We start from the raw sequence: 22,369 nt of genomic DNA, 5'->3' as shown, positions 1-22,369 counted from the left end.
GTTTACCAATTGGCATAGATGTTTTGTGAAAGTACTTTCACCATAAAAGTGCTTTTGTACTTTCATAAAGGTACTTTCTGTAAAAGTACTTTCATAAAAGTGTGTACATAAAAGTACTTTCATAAAAGTACTTTCATAGAAGTGTTTTTATAGAAGTACTTTCATAAAAGTGCTTTCGTAAAAGTAATTCCATAAAAGTGTTTTCATAAAAGTAGTTTCGTAAAAATGCTTTCATGTAAAAGTACTTTTATAAAAGTACTTTTGTAAAAGTGCATTTGCAAAAGTAAACATCTATGACAATAGTTTTATAGGTAGAATTTCCTCAAAGAATGAAATGAACAAGATGGGACATTATTATTTTTCATGCTGCAGACTAGCCAATTTTTGCCCAGTATGTTGTGGATGCATTTGTGGGAAAAATTACCGCCACCGGCAACAGTAGTGAGGGGGCCCACACAGTAGCTTATCCTGCCACGTAAGCTCTTCTTGCCAGCTTGCCAATAGTTTACTTATTTCCAGTTCTGTTCTTACTTATCTATTAGAGATAAGAACTGAATTCTATTAGAAGTCTGTTAGAAGTAGAAGTTATGTTCTTACTTATCTATTAGAGATAAGAACTGAGTTCTGTTAGAAGTCTGTTAGAAGTATGAGTTTGATTTAAAGTTGGATTGTCCTAGCTTAGTCGAATGGAGTAAGGAGTATCCTCTTGTAATCTCCTATTTAAGGAGTTGTGATTTGGAAATAAAGTATTCAATTTCCAGTTAAGAGAAGAGTGAGGGTGGTTTCTTGGGTCTGCACGCAAGGGAAGGCGCAAGGGGAAGCAAGAGGTTTTCCCCGCAGACTGACCTGTGATGAGATCCTATACCCGGGCCCATAACACATTATTGCCTATAATGGGCAAAAATTAAAAGAATGAGGCCTAAAGCATTGAACCATACACGGCCTAATTCTTCAAAGTGATAATTCTGTGAATGGTAGAAAATAGTAACATTTTCTTATTTTACACATTTTTACCCATTATTGTCCATTTTATAATTTCATCTTAGGCAAAAATGAGAGCAAATGAGAGTTGAGCCAAACATGGCCTAAACGACTGAGGAGGGAAGCTTAAAATTGAGAAATTCTAATTTGACTTACCTTACCTACTAAAGAAATATTATAAATGTATAATCATATAAAATTTTCATAAGGAGGCTGCATTTGGCATTCCTTATTTTAAGGATTTATCTCTTTTTGCAATTATAAATTTACACGGCATTTGGTTTGAAGGAAATGGTAGTATTCTCAACTCCTACGAGCCTAGATCACTTGCAAACAAAAAAGTGTATAAACACACTAACAAGAAGTTGGTGAAGGATGATTCATGAAACATGAAGAAGTATATAAGCGAAGAGAAAAATTTTAACTGCTAGGGCCCAACAGCATAGGCTATTGAGAGAGTTTCTAGAAAAGCCACACTACCATGAGATTGGGTAAATTAATAATTATATCTTAATTTATTTTGACTAAAATTCAAAACCGGGCATGAATAAGTGAACTGCCTACAACATACCCAGGCTAGAAACTTATGCTGTTGGGCCCCGACAGCCAAAGTTAACCTTAAGCGAAGAGATACACCTAAGAGGCATATAAGCACGTGATTTTACTTTAGTGGCATGTAACTGACCCATACAGTTAGGATAAGGCTCAAATGATGATGATGAACCAATATCATCTTCAATGCCTTATTAGGTTCAATTCCCTACTTACCCACTCTCTTTCTCTCATGCATGAAAAATAATGATGTTTCTCACGTGAGTTGGTACTTGCAAGAGTTGATCACCTAATCTGCATCCATTCTTCAATATTAATAGATTATACATAAAACAATGATTTAGAGTGTATTGATTATTTGAATAAATATTACCCTCCACCCATTTGCATAAATAGTATTGTCCACGTGAAAAATTAGTAAAACATTATTCTTTCTAATAATGATAGTTATGGATAAACGATAATATCAATAAGGCCCCGTTTGTTTTTTATTAAGTTATTTATTCGGGTAAATATATTTAATTATGTTTTTTTTTATGTAAATAAGACAATGACCATCCAAGCATTGTTTTCAACTTGTTGTTGACTTGGCCAGTTGAATTGTCACTCAACAAAGATTTTAGGTATGTTTCAGTCAAGATTTGTCAAATGGTTAAAAACTGTGACTTTGTCAAGAACCGTTTGACCTGGCCAGTTCAACCATTGACCCATTCGACCCATTCACCAAGTTGTTGATTGCACACTCAATGTAGGAGGCCATAAGTTTGCACTCCGATGTCTGATTGGGGTGATATATATTTTTTAATTTTGGGTAAATTTTTATGATCTATGCATAAGGTGCCTTCCCTTGCTATTTTTGCAAAAAATAAAACCATTTTTGGCCTCAAATTACAATTTTATTTTTTATAAATAAGAAAATTAAAAACAGAGTTAAAAATAAAAATTAAATATAAAAATACATATAACATATCTAATATATATATATATATATATATATGATGTGACATGGCTTTTTAAAACATTTCCTTGGATGGGAAAGTTATTTACCCACCTTTTAGAGATGGGTATCACTTATTCCCTAGTCCCCGCATAATAAATGTGAAAAAAGAATATGATTTTCTTGATCAATGAAAATCAAAACCCCATTGACCAATTTTCCCCCTCTCAAAATTAAAAAACAAGCACCCCCTAAGTTCAGTGACTGGGGGGTAAGTTTTTTCCAATAAACATTTACAAATTTACTCAATAATTTAATTTACTTAATTAAATGATTTCATGAGAAAATAAACGTGCCTCCGTCTTAACCATAATCAATGAAGTAATACCAGATTAAATTGGGAGACCTTTCTAAAGGTCTAATTACTAAAATCTTCTATGCCGAGCTTGACCTATGCAATCTCTCCTCACCTTATTTTCGAAGGGCATATCTCTGAGGGGGTATCCAAAGGTTTTGAAAAGTGAGGGTATGTTTAAGAGAAAGAGTGTAAATTCATCATGAATTTTCAACATTTCTCTTAAACTCACCACAACTTTTCAAAATGTTTAAAACTCACAATGTTAGTAAGTTTTTATTTTCCAAAAGGCACATTCTATTAGTGTATCGTTAGTGCTTCTTAACAGAGGTGTTCATGTCAGCATAAATAACAACTTTCATGACCAAATTACCCTTGAATTGTGAGTTAGAGGAAAAGTGGTATTTTTCAGTTTTCAAATTTCTTGTTTTTTTTTTTTGCATTTTAATGTTTTGTTATAATTTATGTTTTTTTATATGTTTATATTTCTACAATCTATAAATTTTTGGTGTTTTTTCTTCAATTTTTATTTTTTGATTTTGTTTTTTAATTTCTATAATTTCTATATTTTTTTTGTAATTTCTACATTTTTATGTATTTTATATTTGAAAATATTTTTTTAATTTTTTTCTATTTTTCATGTATAAATATTAAAATTGTAATATATTAACACCCATTAATTTATTTATATATATATATTTTATTATGAAAATTAAAATAATAATATATTAACGCCCATTAATCTATTTAACGTCAAACAATTATGATGATTTTTTAGACATTTTAAAAAATTGTGATAAATGTAAGAGAAGTGTTGAAAACTGATAATGAGTTTTAGAAAATTTCCCTTTTATTTTTTTCGTTCCAACGTGAAAACGGCTTACGTGTCAAGAAATAAAGTGTTCGGAGGCACGCGGAGTGAGCGAAGATACTCCCATTGATCGGGCCAACTTTTTGCCTTGAGTGGATTCGGTTGACCTTCAGTGGAACACACGTGTCCTTTATAAATCAAGGAAGGACGATTTCACCGAAACAAAACAAAAGGGCAACTGTAGGATGGGAATTCCGGATTCGTGTGTTTTCTCGTTGCGTAAGATGGGTGCTTTCGTGTTTTTCTACACTTTCCATAGGATCTGGGACTGGGATTCGTGGATTTCTTGGAGCAGAAAACGGATCTCCTGCACTTTTTTCTCCGGGTTTTTCATACACTTTCATTCAGTCCGTTATAGATGTCCTACTACACGTGTATAAGTGGACACCTGTTACAGACTGAGTGGAAGTGTAGGAAAAAATTGTAGCAGATCCGGACCACTACCAGTCTATCTCATATTGGCGTGAATCGTGTGGGTGGATGGGCGGGTGCACAAGGAAAAAATTCTGCTGCTCAAGTAAATCAACGCATTTCTTTTAAATCGTTATCGTCATTCTGAAGTGAATTTCTTTTCTGCAAGAAGAGAACTGTCTCTCTCTCTCTCTCTCACACACACACACACACGCACATGATATTAATGGCATCAAATCTGGATAGGCCTTTCAGAGTTTCAGTCGGGATCGTGGAAATTAAGACTTTGAAAGTTTGAAGGTCTGTAATCTAGATAGGTCTTTCCTTCGGGATATAGGAAATCGAGAATTTGTAAGTGTTAAGATCTGTGAATTTGGCTTCACGCATCGAGCCCGATTGGATTGGTTGCTGAAATTTTCGAAGAGGCGGAAGTTTTGAGTTCATTTGCATCAGGTGCTCTTTGACATCTTCTTTACCACAGTGTTTTATATATATATATTTTTTGAGATTCTCGTCATCGATCTGGAGCTATGTGATAGGGAGATCTGTCGGTGAAGGTCATTCGGTTGAGTTTATCTGAAGCCTTTTTTTTCGTCTTTGAATCGGTGGATATTCGTATTGTCAGAGATAGTCATTTGTTCAATCCGACGACCAACCTTTTTTTTGGATTGCTTTTACTTCATCTCAACTAGGAAAGGATCCGAACTGACAAAATTTGGACAGACAAATCGGGATTTATATGTCGTGTATTCCTAATTTTTCGTCTTTTGCATACAAGTTCTCTGCGGTTTTGGATTCACATTTTCATTCAAGTTCTCTGCTGTTTTGCTTCATATACCTGGACAATTATTCAATATTCACGACCGGCACTGAAGCTCTGAGTGATCAAGGAATTTGAATAATACATTCTCAGATTGTTGCTGCTACATTTTGTTAGATCAAGGAGTTGACTGTCACGGCCCACGGGATTTTTAAGCTAGAGAATCTGGAAGCCTTTTGTTTTCATCTTCCCCTTCCTCACTGTCCTATAATTTCCTGAAATTTCCAATGGTTGATTGCCGTAGCTTGATCGAGTTTTGCAAGGCTTTTGAGCAGCACCGGAACATGGGAAATTCCTTAGGCATGTCGGATCAGAGCAATCACAATCATTCTCGTAGCAAGAAGCACAACAGTTCCTTAAACCTCTTGTCCCATCCTCTTTGCGACCACTCGCCATTTGCTGCTATTGACATCATTTTATTTCTTCTGGTGCTTGGAGCGCTTGGGTTTCTGATTGTTCCATACTTCAAATTCCTTTTCCGTGGAGCCTCTGAGCTTCTTCCCGCAGTTTATATCCTCATTGGCAGTGTTATGTATGATGCACCTATTGCTTATGTGGTTGGATTGGTTGTAACGTTCGTTACGGTGATTGCTGCGTGGGAGATCATCCATCACAAATCTAGGAAGTGTGGGAATCCTTACTGCAAGGGACTTCGTAAGGCAGTAGAGTTTGATATCCAGCTTGAATCAGAAGAGTGCGTGAAGTACTTGCCTCCCGTACCAAAGGACACATATGGTATCAGGCCTCTGGAATTAGGGCAGGATCACAAGGAACTGGAAGCAGAACTGAAAAGGATGGCACCATTGAATGGCCGCACGGTTCTTATCTTTAGAGCACCTTGTGGATGCCCTGCCGGTAGGATGGAGGTTTGGGGGCCCAAGAAACTCCGTAGAATTAAGAAGTAGATAAAGATGTGTCCATTGTGACTTTTTTTGCGTGTTCTTTTATATTAATAAACTAAGAACTAGAAGTATCAGTTTATCATTACTGCATGTTCCTCACTTCTAAAATAAGTGACATCTAGTAGGGTCTAGTGATGGTCACATGTGATGGGGAAATCTTGTATCTCCTTTTTTTTGTACTTGTTTTTCATGATATTCAATGACCCAAAATATCACAAATTCAGACTTATTATGGCTATTATCCAATGACTATTCTTTTTGCCTTTAGTTGTAGTATACTAGTGTTAGAACAAAAAATTGTATTTCCTTTCTTGGTTGGGTTTGATTTTGTTTTTCATGTTCTAAATTAGTTGCATTTTGGAGGCAAGTGTTTTTTTCCTGGTTGGTTTATATTGTGTATGGAATTTGTTTATATTTTTTCCCATCTTTCTTTTCGTGAATTCCCTCTTATTGTGCAACTGCTTCGTCAGGCTTTGTTTATTGCAATACATGTTTTTATTTTCAGGTAAGTGTTATTTCGTAATTCTTTCTTTTAATAAAGAAATCAATGATCAGTCTTGGTTTTTTAGATCCAACCGTGAAAATTTGACAATGGCTTGCTTGATTATATCTCTAGAAACATTTTTTAGTTGGTTTGTCTAATTTCATAGCTGCACCATGTATCTATCCATTTTATGTTGCCTTTTTTTGCTGCTAACTCTTAATTTGTTTGTTCAAATTTGCATTTGATTACTCTTTCCCTTATTTTCCTGTTCAAAATTAAAATTATCAGTAGTGCTATGGGGGCAACTTGGGCTGGGTTAGTCCAAACCTGAATTAGCTTTGGGTTGGGTTGAGGTCAAAGCCATGGGCAACCCATCCCAGGTAACTTGTCTTCACCTTTTCATATATAAATATCATATAAATATGCATGTATGTATGCATATGTATCAATGGCTTTAAGTTTAAAGGCAAAGATGTTTTAGTATAACGTAAGTATGGTGCTCCTAAAGCACCATATATTATCCTTGTATATAGTTAACTTCAATCCGTCAGTCCTAAATTTAAAAAAGTTTAAGAAGTGAGAATGTTTTTCCTTGGAAACAAAAAGAAGTGAAAAAACTAAGCTAACCAGAAACGGATCCATAGGTTTGGAGTTCAACATCTCGGGTTATCTATCTCAGCCCGACTTGCACCCCTAAGTAGTGCTGATGGATAATGATGACTCAATTTTAAGAATGAAAAACTGATCTATACTTTGTTTTTTTTTTTCCAATTTGTTTCCCTTAGTACCATACATTTTCTTTTTCCTCCCTCTTTTAAAACTACCAATGTTGTCTATGAGTACATCCTTGCAAATTGGTCTACAGTATGAGCAGCTTTGTTGAACTCTGGTAATGTTTATTCATCTCGTGGCAATATCAAAGGAACAGGAGCAAGCAACCTGTGGCAAGGAAACTCGTTGTACCGTAATCATTTGATATTTATCCATCTGCTTCTTTGCAGGGATTTGGTAGATAGACTTTAGAGTCTTACATTTTCTAGTTCTATGTCTGGAGTGCCACTAAATAATTCAAAAGTAGAACATCAAACATTAAGAGTTTCATCTTATTTCATTGTTTGTTAAAGGAAAAAAGAATTAAAAGAGAAGAAGAACGAGATCTACTCGAAATGTTTGTACCACACTTTTGATGTCTATGGAAAAAATTGATATCTTCTCAAATGAATCAAGAGTAAAACGTTAAGCTTCCTGGAATCTGTCTTAAGTGTTTGTCTTATTCTGGTGCAAAGGTTTCCTATCATATGCTTATTTGTTATATGGCGAGTAAGTATTTTTAAGGAGGTCTTCTGGTAAAGGTGTGCGTTAAGATTGGTCAAATGATTCATCAACAAAGTCTGGCATGAATGTAATGAGAACAGAAACCTCGTTTGGATAGAAGAGCTGTAGGTTGTTTTCTTCTGATATCTGGGCTAAACTTGAACTGTAAAAACATGGTTTACTGATCCTTTAGACCTATGGAGTTTTACTCCTTTTTTTGAAAGGTAAAGTATATTGTATTAAGTATAAAATCAAAAGTATACAAGCATGGTCCTCTGTACAAAGAGTTTCTGTACATTTTACACAACCATTAAGGGACCCCCCAAAAAAGTCTATTTTCAAAAAAGGGGATGAGAAATCATTTAGACCTGTGGAGTTTGAAACCATATATCTCAGAAAATTTGCTATGAGGATTGTTGGTTGGCTTATTGTAGAAAGTATTAATACTTGGTAGTGACATAACTTTTCTGTGGTGGAGATGCTGTTTAATTGTTGAGAACAATATTAAGGTTATTGTATTAACTACAACTCAGAGAAAACCCTTGAATCTGCCTGCCCATAAAATTCCTAAAAGGACATGTATATATAAGTAAAGGAAGAACAATTAGCTGGGACAACCCTTACATTCATATCAGCATTTGAATTTGGGTTTTATTGATGGGTAAAATAAGAAATATAAAGGTTACTAATCCTTGAACAGACACTTGCTGATGTTCCAGAAAATCTAACCAGAATACCTCTCTCCCCTGCTGCCATTTATGATTCTTTGGAATTTCATTAATACATTTTATTTAGAGCATTCACTTATTCATGAACAAAGTTTTTAAATTTTGTAAACAAAGTATGAAATGAAAATTTGTTTTTTTTTAATTTAATTTTATTGATATTTTGATTATTTTCTGTATCTATATTACCTATTTTTATAGGTTTTATATTATATAAAAACTCAAAATTTTGAACAAAATCATTAAATTCCAGGAAAGGTTCTCCTGAAACAATTTCACCTAAATCTTTTGGGATTTTAACTTCTTTTTCCATAACTGAAATTGGAATTTTGTGGAATTTCACTGACATTTAGGACCATTTTCAGGAGTAGACAGTTAGAAAACTTGAAGTGACATTGCCCCCATAAAGGTGAGTTTGGGGGGGAGGGGTAGAAGTGAAATCTGTGGAAGTGAAGGGTGTCTAACTTGGACTATATTTTTTACCAAAATTGGGAAGTATTTTTGTGAACTTTCCACATGATGATTTGCTGCTCCCTTGTGTTTTAGCAAATTGAGGCTATTGTGATATGGATAGTATTAGTTTTATGATATTTTGGTGTTCTCTTGGTGCAAGGTAGTATCATGGTCTATGGGCTTTCATAGAAGTTAGTTCTGGTTCTACTTGGGACATTATGAAAAACATTGCTTTCAATAGCAGGTTAATTGGTCTTTTAATTTCTCAGTTGTATATTGAAGCCTGAACAGCTTGTCCTGTCATCATATTGCGTACTAATCGCATGTATTTCTCATATCTTTAGCAAGTTCAAAATTTTGAAAGTTCAGAGCTTATCCATTGCTGATATTTATGGCAAGTATTGACTGATAGTTCAACTAAAAGAAAAGAGATATAGAATCCTGAATACACATTTTCACTAGGGCACATACTGACATTGCTTGAAAAGATAAGGTTTTTATTTAACAACAATAAGAAGACAACAGGCATTCATGTTTGGACCATTTAGGTATTCATAGCTGTTATAGGTGAGTACTGTTGGCATTTTTTTATCCCATAAAATAGACCTGGTTGGAATAGACGGATACATGCATGATCATCAAGGTACAGCCTAGGCCAAGGTCCTTTGGAGGGTGGCTGGTGAGATTTCTAGAAAAATAGCTTAAATACACTTACACTAATAATTAGGTGGTAGCCTTCAGTACAAGCTTCAGCTCAACTAGGCATGCAGGCATGATGTGCGCTTGTCATTGTGTAACATTCTATTCTAAAACAGGTCAAGTTTTGTCTCTTAAGAGAGCAGGTCCTACTTTTATCTTCTATGATAAAATGTGGGAGCCTTTTTTATTGAAATGAGAGAACCCATTTTCTTTCTTTGGCTCCTTTCTTCTCCAGTAGCCCAACCAAAACTTAAGTTGTAAACTTCTAGTTTTGATAAATTATATTGGTGGATAGTAAGTAAAATAAGTGAATGATTTTTATTTCTGGTAGGTGAATGCATAATATGGTCCTCTGATATCTGATCTCCCATCTGAACTAATGACTAATACTTGGTTGCTTTGAGTACTATGGGTGGATTGATAAAATTTGTGCTGATATGTATATCTATAAATAGTTAGCCATAAAATGAGTGTGGAAGACACTAGGCTATTGAGAGGGATGAATGACAAGATTAGAATGTATATAATTGAAAACAGTTAAGTAATGGCCCCTCAGTAGATGATAAAGTGAGAAGTAGATTAAGATGGTTCAGTCATGCCCATGGAAGACTGCCTACTGCACTAATTAGGAGTTATCTGATACTAGTTGAGGGTTTTAAATGAAATTAGGAGGAGGTTGAAAAATGCCAGTAGGAGTGAAGATCCGAGGAGTCTTAATGTAAAGGATGATATGGTTCTTGATAGAGTATAATGATGAAATATGATATGTAATCTCAATCCTAGGTAATTGAGATAGAGTTTTTTGATGTCTCGTAAGAAATATACCTTGAGGCCTCATGTTTGAGCCATTTAAAATACTCCTAGGACATATTTATCAAAAAAAGAAACTCCTAGGACAGTTAAAATATACCCTAGGCAGCTTAGTGAAACTACCCTGCATGGTGTACTCCATAAATATGATTCTCAGTATAGGATATGCAACAGCAACCTTTTAATAAGTATCCCTTTTTTTGGATAAAACCATAAAGAAAGCTGAAGATGAAGTGTATCGATCCCTGTACCTCTTGCATGCTAAGTGAATCGAGAAAAACTATCCCTTTAAGTCAAGTGTAGAATCTACAGTAATTAGGAGAATTGGAACCAAATAATGCATATGATTTTAATTTCATTCTAACCTCCCAAGACTTCTTTATAGCTCTAGGTATTCCTTTAATTGGGTAGGTGCAATTTGGGTGGGTTGGGTTGGGTTGGGTAACATCGGGCTCGGGCCTGGCCCAATCCAAGGTCAAGCCTGAGTTTACCAACCTAGATCCAACCCAAGTTTAACCCAACACAACTTGGCAGGGCTTCAACTTAAGTGGGTCAGTCAGGCCTGGGTGGGTTGGTCAGGTTTGATGGTATTTTTTGAATATGTTTTATACCATCATCTTTTATTGGCTCTGTAGGATGGATTGAAAACGTGCACAAATGTCATTAGTAAATGCATATATGCATATTTTCTACATATATACATTTATAATTAGAAAAAAATGTTTTAATATATATAGAATACATGAAATGTATTTCTAAATGTTTGTGCATAAGTGTATATGATGGTGTATACACAATATACACATCCATGTAGATGTATATGTCATACAATGTTGGGCGGGCTTGGGTTGGGCCTGGATACTTGAGGCCTCAACTCCCAAGCCCAATCTGAGTTTAGGTTAGGCCCAAGTTTTCTCGTCCAGGCCCATCTGAAAGCCCCAAAGCTTGAGCCCTTCATACAAAGCTCAGGTTGGGTTTGGTCAGGCTTGGGTTGGGCCCGCCAGAGTTGCAGCCCTAAATCTAGGATATATCAAAGTTTGTGATACTAACTATAAACCATGTTTTAAACCTTGGAATTTATATATCTCCAACAATTTACTTGTCAGAATTTTAAAAGTTTCAGCACATACTTGGCATTTGTCTTGCTTCCATTTAGGATTGCAAGCAGCAGAGTTGCATTTTGAGAGGGCTGATGTGAGGTGGTAGAAGGAGAGTAGCAAGGGGGTGTTTTCTGTAAAATCACTTTACAAAGCATTAGCTAGAAATCAGGTTGAAAGGTGTTTGGGGCAATGTCCGAGAGTTGAGTCTTTTGCATGGTTGGAGGCTCTGGATAGCAGTCTTACCCAAAATCACGTCAGAAGCAGGCGTATCCAGTTGGCCAGGTAGATGTTACCCTTGTCTAGTGGAGGATGAAGATGTTCTTCATTTATGCTTTCGCTGCTGTTACGTGAAGATTATTTGGGGTTACTTCTTTTCCCTATTCAAGATGGAGAAGTGCGACCCAAGGTATCCAAAAGAGACTTTTGCACTTTGGCCAATCCTAAACGGAAGTAGGGGTGCAAATGGATTGGATCATGATTCGATCCGATCCTATTTGGTCGAATCACCTATCCGATCCAATGTGTTATATATTTATAAATAAAAAATATATAATACATATATATATATATATATATTATTGTTCTTTATTTATTTATTTATAAATATATTATTTATATTATATTTTTATAAATTTGTTATATTATTTATTTTTTATAAAAACATGTATATATATGATGAAAATAATTAAAAATACTTGTATTTTTTGTTTTTTCTTTATTTAAATTGGTATATTTTATTTTTTCTTTTAATAATTTATTGATTTTTAAAGAAAACAAGTTGGATCAAATCAGATCCAAAGATCCGATAGGATTCGAATCCAGATCGAGTCCTATCAGATCCGATCAGATCTTCGGATCGGATTGGATCCGTCATGAACAGTGTCAGATTGGATTCGAATGTACCCTGATTCAAATCTGATTCGATCTGTTTGCATCCCTAAACAGAAGTAGGAAGCTGAAGATAGCTTGGATCTGTTTACCATTTACAATATGTTGGAAGCTATGGAAAGAGAGAAACATAAGGATTTTTGAAGACCAATACATATGTCATGACCGTCTGGTCTCAATCATCGGGAAAAGAATTTTAGATTGGGTTGTGGCTCTTCTAGATTTTTCTGTTGTTTGTATAGATTCTTTTGGTTCTCGTATTTGGTCAGTTTTAGACCTGGAGTCAGGGGGTTAAAGTTGATGCATTCTTCTCTTGATGTATTTTCCTTTTTTTTCTGGGTAATCTCTTATTGACTCCTTTGTACTCTTATTTCTCTTTTCATTTAATAAAAGTTTCATTTACTTATTACCAAAAAACAAATAAAATATCTTTGAAGATGATGTGAATAATTGCCTTGTTTACCTGCTCTGTGTGTGTGTGTAGTTTCATTTGTTATGGGAAAGAATTACTGTTGTGTGTGTAATCAGCTATCAGTCATAGAATCATATAGTGAAGAAGAGAGGAGAAGAGAAACGTAATGGAGAGGAAAATCACATAGATGAAGTGGTGGTACCCATTCCACCCAAATATATTCATAAATTTAATACTTAGAGAGTGGTCCCCCAAAAGAAGAAAATTACAAGAAAACCTCCTAGCACCTAGAATATGTTAAAAACACCCCCGTAAAACAGTGTGAAGAGAGAACCTAATCAACTGGATTAACCAAATCTGTCAAATCAACAACTTTAGCTGTCTTTGCTTGTGCCCGTGTAATATTTTTATTTATTTTTTTTTTGAGGGGGCAGGGGGGGGGGGAGTCCAAGTATGACAAGTAGCTATTCACCAACCTATACCACCACCATGGTTCTGTTATTTTGGACTTGTGCTGTGCAACTTTTAATCTTGGTAGTATCATGTGAAAACAATGCTAGTGGCTCCTAGAAAATCTGGCAGCAATATTGTTCTTATGAGCTTGAAATTGGAAACTGTGTTAGGGAGCTTATTGATTCAGCTCAATCCAAATTTGTGTCAATATCTATGAAATGATTGATTGGTTGAGGGAACTAGGTTGACAATGATGTCTAAAATATTCACTTAGATTATTCTATTTTGTTAGTTCTGTGAAATGCATCTTTTACTTTTAGCGAAGGGAAGAACTTGGTGCTTGCTAGATGTGAAAATTGGGTACCTAATTTGAAGAGTTTACACTGCATTAGGCCTGGGCTTTTTGGCCAGGTCCATTGAAATTTTAACAATTCCCCAACCTGAGCCTGCCCACACCCTAGTGCTTACCAGCCAGTCAGGGTGATTGTCTTTTTTCAACTCTCTAAAGTTGCAGATATTCTGTTTATTTGGATTTCCACAACTTGATCAGTGAATGAAGTTATTTCACACTTCCCTCCTTTTTCTCTCATTTTTTCTAATTTATTTAATTAAATTCTCAATATTAAACATTTATTTTCTTTTAGAGTTGTTGTGTTTGGTGTTATTTTTTTGGAGAAGACAACCTAGTTTTGAAGTCAAAATCAAATGCACTAGGTTCCATGTTGATTGGAACTTTTGGGTGAACCATGGTTGGATGTTATGATCTCTCTACATCTCTACAACCATGGTTGGGTGAAGTATGCTTAGATGGTATGGACCTAATAATATGTTAATGCCCAACTTCTTAAAACACTTTCTAAGCATATATTCCTTGTTTAACTTGTATTTATGCGCACAGTTTGCAATTATGGAAAATCATTAGAGTTTATTCACCTAGAGATTCTCTTCTCAGGTTATAAGCATGATATTGCAATGTAGAAGGTCATGCAGCATGATACTATAAATATTAAGCTTTTAATGAGTTTTGAACAGTAGTAGTACATTTTTCTGGACCAATATTTGTTATTAACTTCTACATGTAATTTTGGTAGTTTGCTCCTGCCTTTGCTCCATCAGCTTGTAATTTTTGGACTTCATCCTGCTCTGATGCCATTGATCCTGATGTGCTGTCAGGCTAATTTGGTTGTTGTTCTACATTTTGAGCTTTCTCAATTGATATGGAAAGAAAATTGATGTGTCCATCAAGCATGGACTTCTGTTAAACAACTATATCCAACCTATAATACAATCTCTTAGGTTCAGCTGAATCCATTCAAGTCAAATTGTTTGCAAGTAGAAGTAGAATCATTTTCTTCTTGGGAATTTAGATCTAGTTTTGGTGTCAGATGGGGCAGTCTGAATCCTTTTGACATCTTTTCATTCTCCACATTAGTGACAGGTCTTCTAGCACCGGTTTGGTAATGGAAGCTGTCATCTTCATCTCCTTCTTTGGTTGTTGCCTCAGTAAAGCAGCTGCTGGCATTCCATTTTTCTCCATGTACCTTAATGCTCATTGTTAAATCACTAGAGTTTCTTTTCATCGGGAACGTTATTCTTTCAGTGTCTCTTCCCTTGGAAGAACAAAACATCTTATTCTCATTTTGGTCTTCTCCCCATGTGTGTTCTGGCTGCTCAAGCCTGGAATCATCCACAATCTTCTTTTGGCCCAGAGATGTATTACTATAATAAGATCTTAAACCTACCCCAATATTGTGTATCTCTTGGTCCTTCTGAGATCCTTCACATGAGGTCAAACAACTGTCCATTGAACAATCAGTGGGCTGGGTTGTTTGTGTTTTCTGAGGGTGCAGATCTTGTAGTTCTTTCAACTCAGACAAGGTAGAGTTCAAGCATTCAGTGGATACTTTGGAGACTAGTTCAGAGAGCTGCACTTTTGCAGCTTCAAGTCCTGCAGAGCCCAGGTTCTGTCTTCCAAGTGTCTCCTGGGCTTTCTCCAGCACTGACTGTAGATATTTTCCCTGGGCCTCTATCCGGAGCTGTAGGTGTCGCTGAACCTGTTCAGTCCAGAAAAACTTGTTAAGAGTTTGGCTTGAATATACACCGAAACTTTATAAATTCAAAGTAACAACCTAAAGTTTGATTGTAAAAGCAATTTGTGCAAATGGAAAAAATATGAGTTCATTTCTAAGCCTTGAGAAACTAAACAAGAACTGTGTCAAAATTTTATGAAGTGATTGGCATTTTCGACCTATGAGAATGAGACACTGTCATTTTCTTGTTTAATAGAATTTCAACTCATGAAACCGAAGGCTCAATATGATAAGGATCAATTTAACAGGTACAGTAGTTTTTTTTTCTCCTAGAAAATGCACATACCAAAACATAGAAACCCTTGATTTCATATGCAATGACTTATAGTTCTTTATGTGCATGATGCCCATGATCTTGGTTATAGTTTCATTATGTAAAAAGGATTTTAGCATTTCCTTTCTTATGGGTTGATAAGGAATGGATTTTTAACTAGGTTTTGTCAAAGAGTTATTAAGAACCATGTGAAAGGATTGCAAAATAAGCTGACCTTTTTGTCAAATTACCATGTTTTTTGTTCAACAAATTGAACAAGTCCAAGCATTTTCATAAATGTTAAAGATCTTAAATATTTGAATATTACATACCTCAAGCTGTTCATGCAGCCTTCTCTGCACTTCTATTTGCATCTGTATTGCTTCACTTATCTGCAAGCTTCTGATATTTGAAATCCTCTTCAGTTCATATTCTCTTCAGCTATGGGGAAAAGAAATAATAATCTAATAGAAAGAATAAAACAAATAAAGAAGTGGTTTTGTTCTCACTTGTTTGTCTGGGAACAAAGGCTTGTATTGCTTATAAATTCTCCACTTGCTTCAGATATCCTATCTCCTGCAACTGCTGTTGTGCAGTTGAATCTTGTAAGTAACGTGCACTCTTTCTATTGCTTTTATTCCTTAGAAAAATTATCTTCCCCCCCTCCCCCCAATATTATGTCTGTTACTTGTAAAAACAATGAGGTGTTTATAAGATTGCCCTCTTACCATTCTTGTTGATCCCTGTATTAGCTTGTCCATGGAGATTTTTGCTAAGCCTGTATTTCTGCAAGAAAAAAAAAAGCACTTTATCTTGTGGATCCAATGACACAGAATTCCACATGAGGTCTTTGCAGGCTTTAGTAATGTACCTGAAGATGGCTTTTTAAGTGGTACAAGGTAAGCCCTGGAATTCCCATGAGCTTCATAACTGTTTTTGGAGTAGCCTCTGTAACATAGAAAGTCTTGCATTAGCTGTATCATTTGCATGATATTGTCTCCAATGTTCTTGAATTTGATTCAGCTGTATATACTCACTGTCTGCTCCTCCAAGCTGATTGACTGCTTCAACAAAGCGCTCATGTAGTTCTGGTGTCCACTTCAGTCTAGGCTTAGCATCAGTTGATAGAACCAGTCCTGTATCTCCACGGACATTAATGGACATCCTTGAAGAAGGGAAGCTGGTCTTCCCTTGGTGATAATGATACATCTGTTATTGAGACAATATTCAGTTATTTGAGTCTTGAGATGGGAAAGAAATAAATTAGTCTTAATTGTGATGAGATGAAATCGTACCTCTTTATTCTTTTGCTTGTTTTGATCTACTCCTGGGAGACCAGAACTTAGTTATGCTACTATCTGCCAGAATAGGTGAGTATTGCTTATCTTTGTCTTTGACCAGCTCTTATGATGCCAAGGGCTGCATGAGGTTGTCATTTTAAAGGAAAATTTAGGAGAGAGGGGGTACAGAATCTTGGAGAGAACTGGCAGAACACTCGACCCAATCTGATCTTCACAGCGACTTGAAAAGAGATCTTGTCCTTCTTGCTTTGGGCATCTGTGGGCCCTATTCTGGAACCCCACTTTCCATTCTCAGACAATACTTCCCATTTGAAATTTTCTGCACTATAAATTTTTGGAACACTTCACGCCTTGCAATGGGTACAAGAATATATCTACAGAGGCTTTTTTGTTCTTTCGCATTGGTCCCTCTGGCAAAAGCAGGAACTTTATTCGCAATTGGGAGTGGAATTTTCTGACCCAGGAAGAGGAATCCATTATCTCTGATGATTTTAAAGCTTTCTGAGCCTCCTCCAGGGGATTCTTAAGGTAGTTATATCTGGAGGCCAACCCACATCCAAGTCTCAAAATCTTCATGTTTCTGTTTGTTAACAATGCTTTCGAGATCATTTAAAACTGTCCTGAAAAATAAATTAATAAGATTAGAAATGGGGATTAGTTCCAAGTTACCTATCAAAGGTTTCAGCTGGAAATAAAAGAACATCGACCCTTTTATTTATTTTTTATTTTTTATTTTTTTGTTTTTGACTAGTGAATGGGGATTAGTTCCAGGTTACCTATCAAAAGGGTGGTGATGTACAAGGAGATTCTTTTGACTTGGGCATCTAGAGACTAGTGAATGAGATATTCAGGAGAGGGAGAGGGAGAAGGGGGCGGGGGGAAATAAAGATAGAAATTGTGGAGAGATGCTCTTTCTTGGAGATTGTCTGAAAGCAAGGAATGGAATTAGGAATACAATTCCCTTTTGTCTCCTTCGGTAAGTTTGGTACTTATTCAACATATACAGTATAAAATGGGGGAGGGCCCCAGGTCTTTTCCATTACCCACTTGGCACGAGACTACTGGACCCACTCTGACGAATCAGAAGGATTTGGGACCCAGAAGAAAAGAAAAGAAAAGGAGGAGTTTGTACTTGCTTCCATACTTGCATTGTTGGGCAACAGGATGGGTCATGACCCTCGGAAGGACCAGTTGCCATGTTCCTTGACTTTGCTTTCTGGATTCCTCTACTTGTCTATGCGGCCATCTTCCTTGTTTTCTGAACTGCATGTAGAGAGCATGCTGTTAAGAAACAGGATTCATGTAGCCAACCCCATATGATTGGGATAAGGCTTGAATGATGGTGATGATGATGTAGAGAGCATGCCTCAAACATCGTTTACTATTTATTTGCTTGGTTTAGTCTAATATGAGCATATATTTCATTGCAGAATGAAAAGGTCCATGCATAAAGTTGGCATTTCGTATAATTATAGACGGTGGATAAATACATACAAATGTTGATTTGTCTCGCCAAAGTCCATTTTACAAGCATGTTCTTCCATAGAAGGAACATGACATGACATGACATGAGTTGATGCATGTGCTCTGATGGGTCTTTGGTGCATGCATTATCATGGCATAATGCATTAGATATTTCATATGAGTTATGATGAACGGTTAAGCGGGCTTAGAGGGCCACTCTGGGTGGTGGTGGTGGTGGTGGTGGTGATGCTTCCTTGTACTGTTCCGGTTTCCTCGCATAATTAATGAATGAAGGTTTCTTAAAAAAAGGGGACCTCATCATCTTTTAGTGGCCATTATCTTACAAGTTAATCAGGAATCATACGATCGATCAATATATTTGAAAGGAATGGCATTTTGCAACATCAGTAGAAAATGGGGAATAGATGCATATATTAGGGGAATAGAGACCAAATCAGACACCCCGCCACCATGGTCGATTACGATTTACGAGTACTGGGGGGAACTAATGGCCCTAAAAGAATGGCTAATGTCGACATCCATGTTGTATTAATAATGCTTCTTGTGTTGTGCTAGTCCTTCATTGGACGTTTTTTGTATCAGAGAAAATGTAAAATGGGATCAAAATCTTAAGGAATGATCACGTACGAGTGGGGGGCTGGGCAGTGGGAACTTGGCACTTCCCAGGCCAAGGATTTACCATCCCCCCCTACATGAGGTGTCAGAATTTTCTTTGTAGTGAAGGGTGGCCCACCAATGCACCAAGGAACTTGGGAAATTAAGGTAAAGATACATGATTATTATTATTGTATCAAAATAAAAATCATTATAAATATACAAAGAGGGGATTCTTCTAGTTCTACACTTAAAAAATGGTATCTACACCTTATTTTAAAATCAACTAACCTCCTACTCCTAGGCAGGAACAATGTATTGATTCTGATATTCGTGGGTTTTGCTATTTAATTTCGGAGAATCAGTCCTTGTCTTTGCCGAGTTGGTGGCGCCTGGTGCGGGAGAGGGTGCATTAAAACTTAAAAGGGTAGCGAGTTTGCTGGCATGTGGTGGACACTGGACATAAATAAATTGTATATACATACATGGGGGATGAGGGTCTGAAATGAAGCATGGCCACCAAAGTGTTCTAAGTGCTGCTTTTCTCCTCACCAACCCACTAATGTATTATGTCCCATGTCCTTACTCCTTATCAGTTTTAATTAGCAAAATGTGTAAAATAAAAATCAGAAAGACTAAAAGGACAAAAGATTACCACCAGGACCACGACCACCGGCATCATCATCATCACCAAGACACCAACGCCACCTTCAGTCCTATCCTTCAAAGCTGAGATTCTGTCTTACAAAAAAAAAAGGGGGCTCACCCGTGAATAGTGAATATAACAGTTTTGTGCTGTGCATCTATTTCACATGTATCTGGACCCTTTTGGTGGGCCTTAGTCCAAAAGTCACATGGATTGTGAATCTGTTACTATTACTATCCTATGTTATGATGGGCATGTTGCGATCATTTCCAACATTTTGCTTAACCCGTTGGGCATCACTAGTTTTTTGGATTGGAGGGAGGAAGGGATCAATAACCCCCCACACTAGTTTATCTATGGGGCTACAGCCAATCCACAGCATAAACATACGGGCATAACTTTCATTTCATGTTCCTCCAGCACACAATTATAGTACTTTACCTTTTTAATAGTGTTGCTAAAATGCCCTCAACTGTATCAGTAGTTTCATGTACTTGTATACTTGTACTTCCTTTGTAGCTAGCTAATATGCCATTGGATATAATTTAAGCTCTCGAATGGGAATGGGTGGAGGATAAACAAGTCAATTCCAAGCTAGAAACGTGTAAGGTGGCCATTGTTTCTGGCTTGCTCACCAGACGTGACATCATTTGGTTGAAATAAAGTAAGAACAGCAATGGGGATATTATTCCGTGTGAAAAAAAAAAAAACAAAAAAAAAAAGTTCTGAGATTCCCATGGAATGGCATTTGAGAATCTTGAGAGTTTAAACTTTTTTTTTTTTTTAAACTTAAAATTCCAGCCTATTGCTGGGTCATATTCTCAAGTCAAGAATCTGTCATTCTTTCCAGCCAAAACCACAGAAAATGGGTGCCCTTGCCCCTCCATTTAACTAATTTGGTTAGATTAGATGCTTTCTAGTTTCTATAAGCTACCAACATTTTTGGTCAAGTCCATTTATCTTAATTGCGTGCTTAGGTCAAACAATGATTTGAAAAGTACCATTTGATTGAACTAATACCTTATTTGGAGGTTGAAATTTAATTACATCCTGTAGCTTTCCCTACCTTTTCTTTCAAATTGTTAAATTGTCAATAGTTAAGCAATAAAAGGTGAACTAGAATGCATGATCATGATGAGAGGAATGTTGTTAGAATTAAGATGAAACACAATTTTCCCTATAATGGGAATAAGTATAGCTAGGAATTAATATCAAGCAGGTAAAGAATGGTTCTAGAATTAGTTCATTGAACAAGTCATAGCAAGATGTCTAAATCAGGATAGGAGGGATCAAATTGTTCTCTTTATTTTTTCCCTTTTCCTCCCTATTCTTTATCAAGTTTCGGTTTATAGTTAGGCTTGTCTATCCAATTTGTATACTTCCATGTTTCTTCATGTTGATCCATCTTTGACAAAACAACTTTAGTGAGGGAGTTGTGTATGCTAATTATAATTACTGATCTCTATCTATAACCAACTAAAATTCATGTTAACAAACCTGGTTCCATTTTTTTACGGTGTCTTTTTTGGTTGTGATGGAATCCCAATTTTGGAAACGAAAACGACCTATTTTACATAGATTAAATTTGAGTGCAAAGTTTGCCTCAAAATAAAAACATACTTCACTTCCATTTTGAATGCAAAAACTGTTTAAAAAAAACAAGTTTACCTTCATTTTCAGTACAAAAAACATGTTTTTTATCAAACATTTGCAAAATCAAACCAGAGTATAAATTAGCTTTGGTCTGCATTTGCACTCTTAATAAATGTGACCCAGGAATTTATCTTAACCATGCAAAAAATAAAGGATAACAGGACTGGTGACACTTAGGCCTTGTTCACTTTTTGGGAAGTTACTTACGTGGGTAAGTGCATTTATTCATGTTCTTTTATTTTCCAGAAAAAATAACATAATGACCATTTTAACCATAAAAGTCCATTATTGAAAGGGGCAATATTGTTGCATCCAATTGTTGGCAACTTTCCCCCTAGATGGGAAAGTTACTCACCCACATAGGAGATGGGGAGCCTAGATTTTCTACCCGCCATGAATTGCAGCCGCACATCTCTCAATTCATAATAGAGATGTGTGGCTATAGTTCACAGCAGGCAGAGAGTGGGTAGGAAAAGTGAGTAGAAAATCCCATTTGGGATATGGGTATCACTTAGGTAAATGATACTCAAGAAAAATAATTTTTTTGTGGGCCTTACATAAATATGAAAAAGAATATGGGTATCTTGGTCATGGGAACCAAAATTCCATTGACCAACTTTTCCCCCTCTCAAAATCCAAAAAACAATGGGCCCTTAAGATTTTGTAGCAAGGCTTTAAAAACTGATGGAACCGGGCCACTGGTTTTTGGGTTAGCAGTTCGATCGCCCGGGTCAAATGGTTTGAACATCTTACCAATTATATTGGAATATTAGGGTAAGATGCATAATATATAAGAGAAAATAAGGGTTGAAACATTAAATGAGAGAGATTTAAGAAATATGTCGACTGAACTGAAAGAGTTTAAAAGAAGAAGAAGAAGAAGAAGAAGAAGAGAAAGAGGAGGAGGAGGAGGAGGAGGAGAACTTGCAGGTTGCAGGCTTGCAACAGCGATGGCGAACTATAGTGGCAACAGTGGCGGTGATGGTGGGAGATATGAAATTTCTCAGTTTCATATCTCACTCTCTCTCACCATCTTGCGCAGATTTGTCTCACACATCTCAGATCTCTTTCACCTTCTCATGTGAGAAAGACAGATATGCATAGATCTGAGATTTCTCAGTTTTAAAACTTTACAACAAACTGTTCTTCGGGTCGAACAATTTAATGGTCAAACCGTTCG

The 22,369-nt window shown here is 36.1% G+C and overlaps 2 protein-coding genes and 1 long non-coding RNA gene across 4 annotated transcripts; 2 read left to right on the top strand and 1 right to left on the bottom strand.

Moving 5' to 3' along the window:
• Positions 1-4,168: 4,168 nt before the first annotated feature.
• Positions 4,169-6,058, top strand: LOC148844479 (uncharacterized protein At5g19025-like). The gene has a single exon (XM_088952844.1). The coding sequence runs from the start codon at positions 5,155-5,157 to the stop codon at positions 5,830-5,832; it is 678 nt and encodes a 225-aa protein (XP_088808970.1). The 5' UTR covers positions 4,169-5,154; the 3' UTR covers positions 5,833-6,058.
• An 8,017-nt stretch (positions 6,059-14,075) lies between these two features.
• LOC148844477 (myb-related protein 2-like) lies at positions 14,076-16,932 on the bottom strand. 2 transcript variants are annotated; one of them, XM_088953419.1, is made up of 7 exons: positions 16,806-16,932; positions 16,548-16,719; positions 16,382-16,458; positions 16,239-16,296; positions 16,020-16,095; positions 15,843-15,912; positions 14,076-15,221 (listed from the first exon to the last, which is right to left on the bottom strand). In XM_088953419.1, the coding sequence occupies exons 2-7, from the start codon at positions 16,717-16,719 to the stop codon at positions 14,466-14,468; spliced, it is 1,209 nt and encodes a 402-aa protein (XP_088809545.1). In that variant the 5' UTR covers positions 16,806-16,932; the 3' UTR covers positions 14,076-14,465. The 2 variants fall into 2 exon arrangements, with proteins under 2 accessions (XP_088809545.1, XP_088809546.1); XM_088953420.1 differs by having other exon boundaries at positions 16,020-16,092.
• LOC148844478 (uncharacterized) lies at positions 15,694-16,799 on the top strand. The gene is made up of 2 exons (XR_016101913.1): positions 15,694-16,409; positions 16,534-16,799. It is a non-coding gene; the product is annotated as an uncharacterized LOC148844478 (long non-coding RNA).
• Positions 16,933-22,369: the final 5,437 nt, after the last annotated feature.

Source organism: Nelumbo lutea, chromosome 7 (assembly GCF_056320005.1).
Source record: "Nelumbo lutea isolate HS-2025 chromosome 7, American lotus-T2T, whole genome shotgun sequence".
NCBI lineage: Eukaryota > Viridiplantae > Streptophyta > Magnoliopsida > Proteales > Nelumbonaceae > Nelumbo > Nelumbo lutea.
This window is presented reverse-complemented; position numbering and strand designations above follow the sequence as displayed.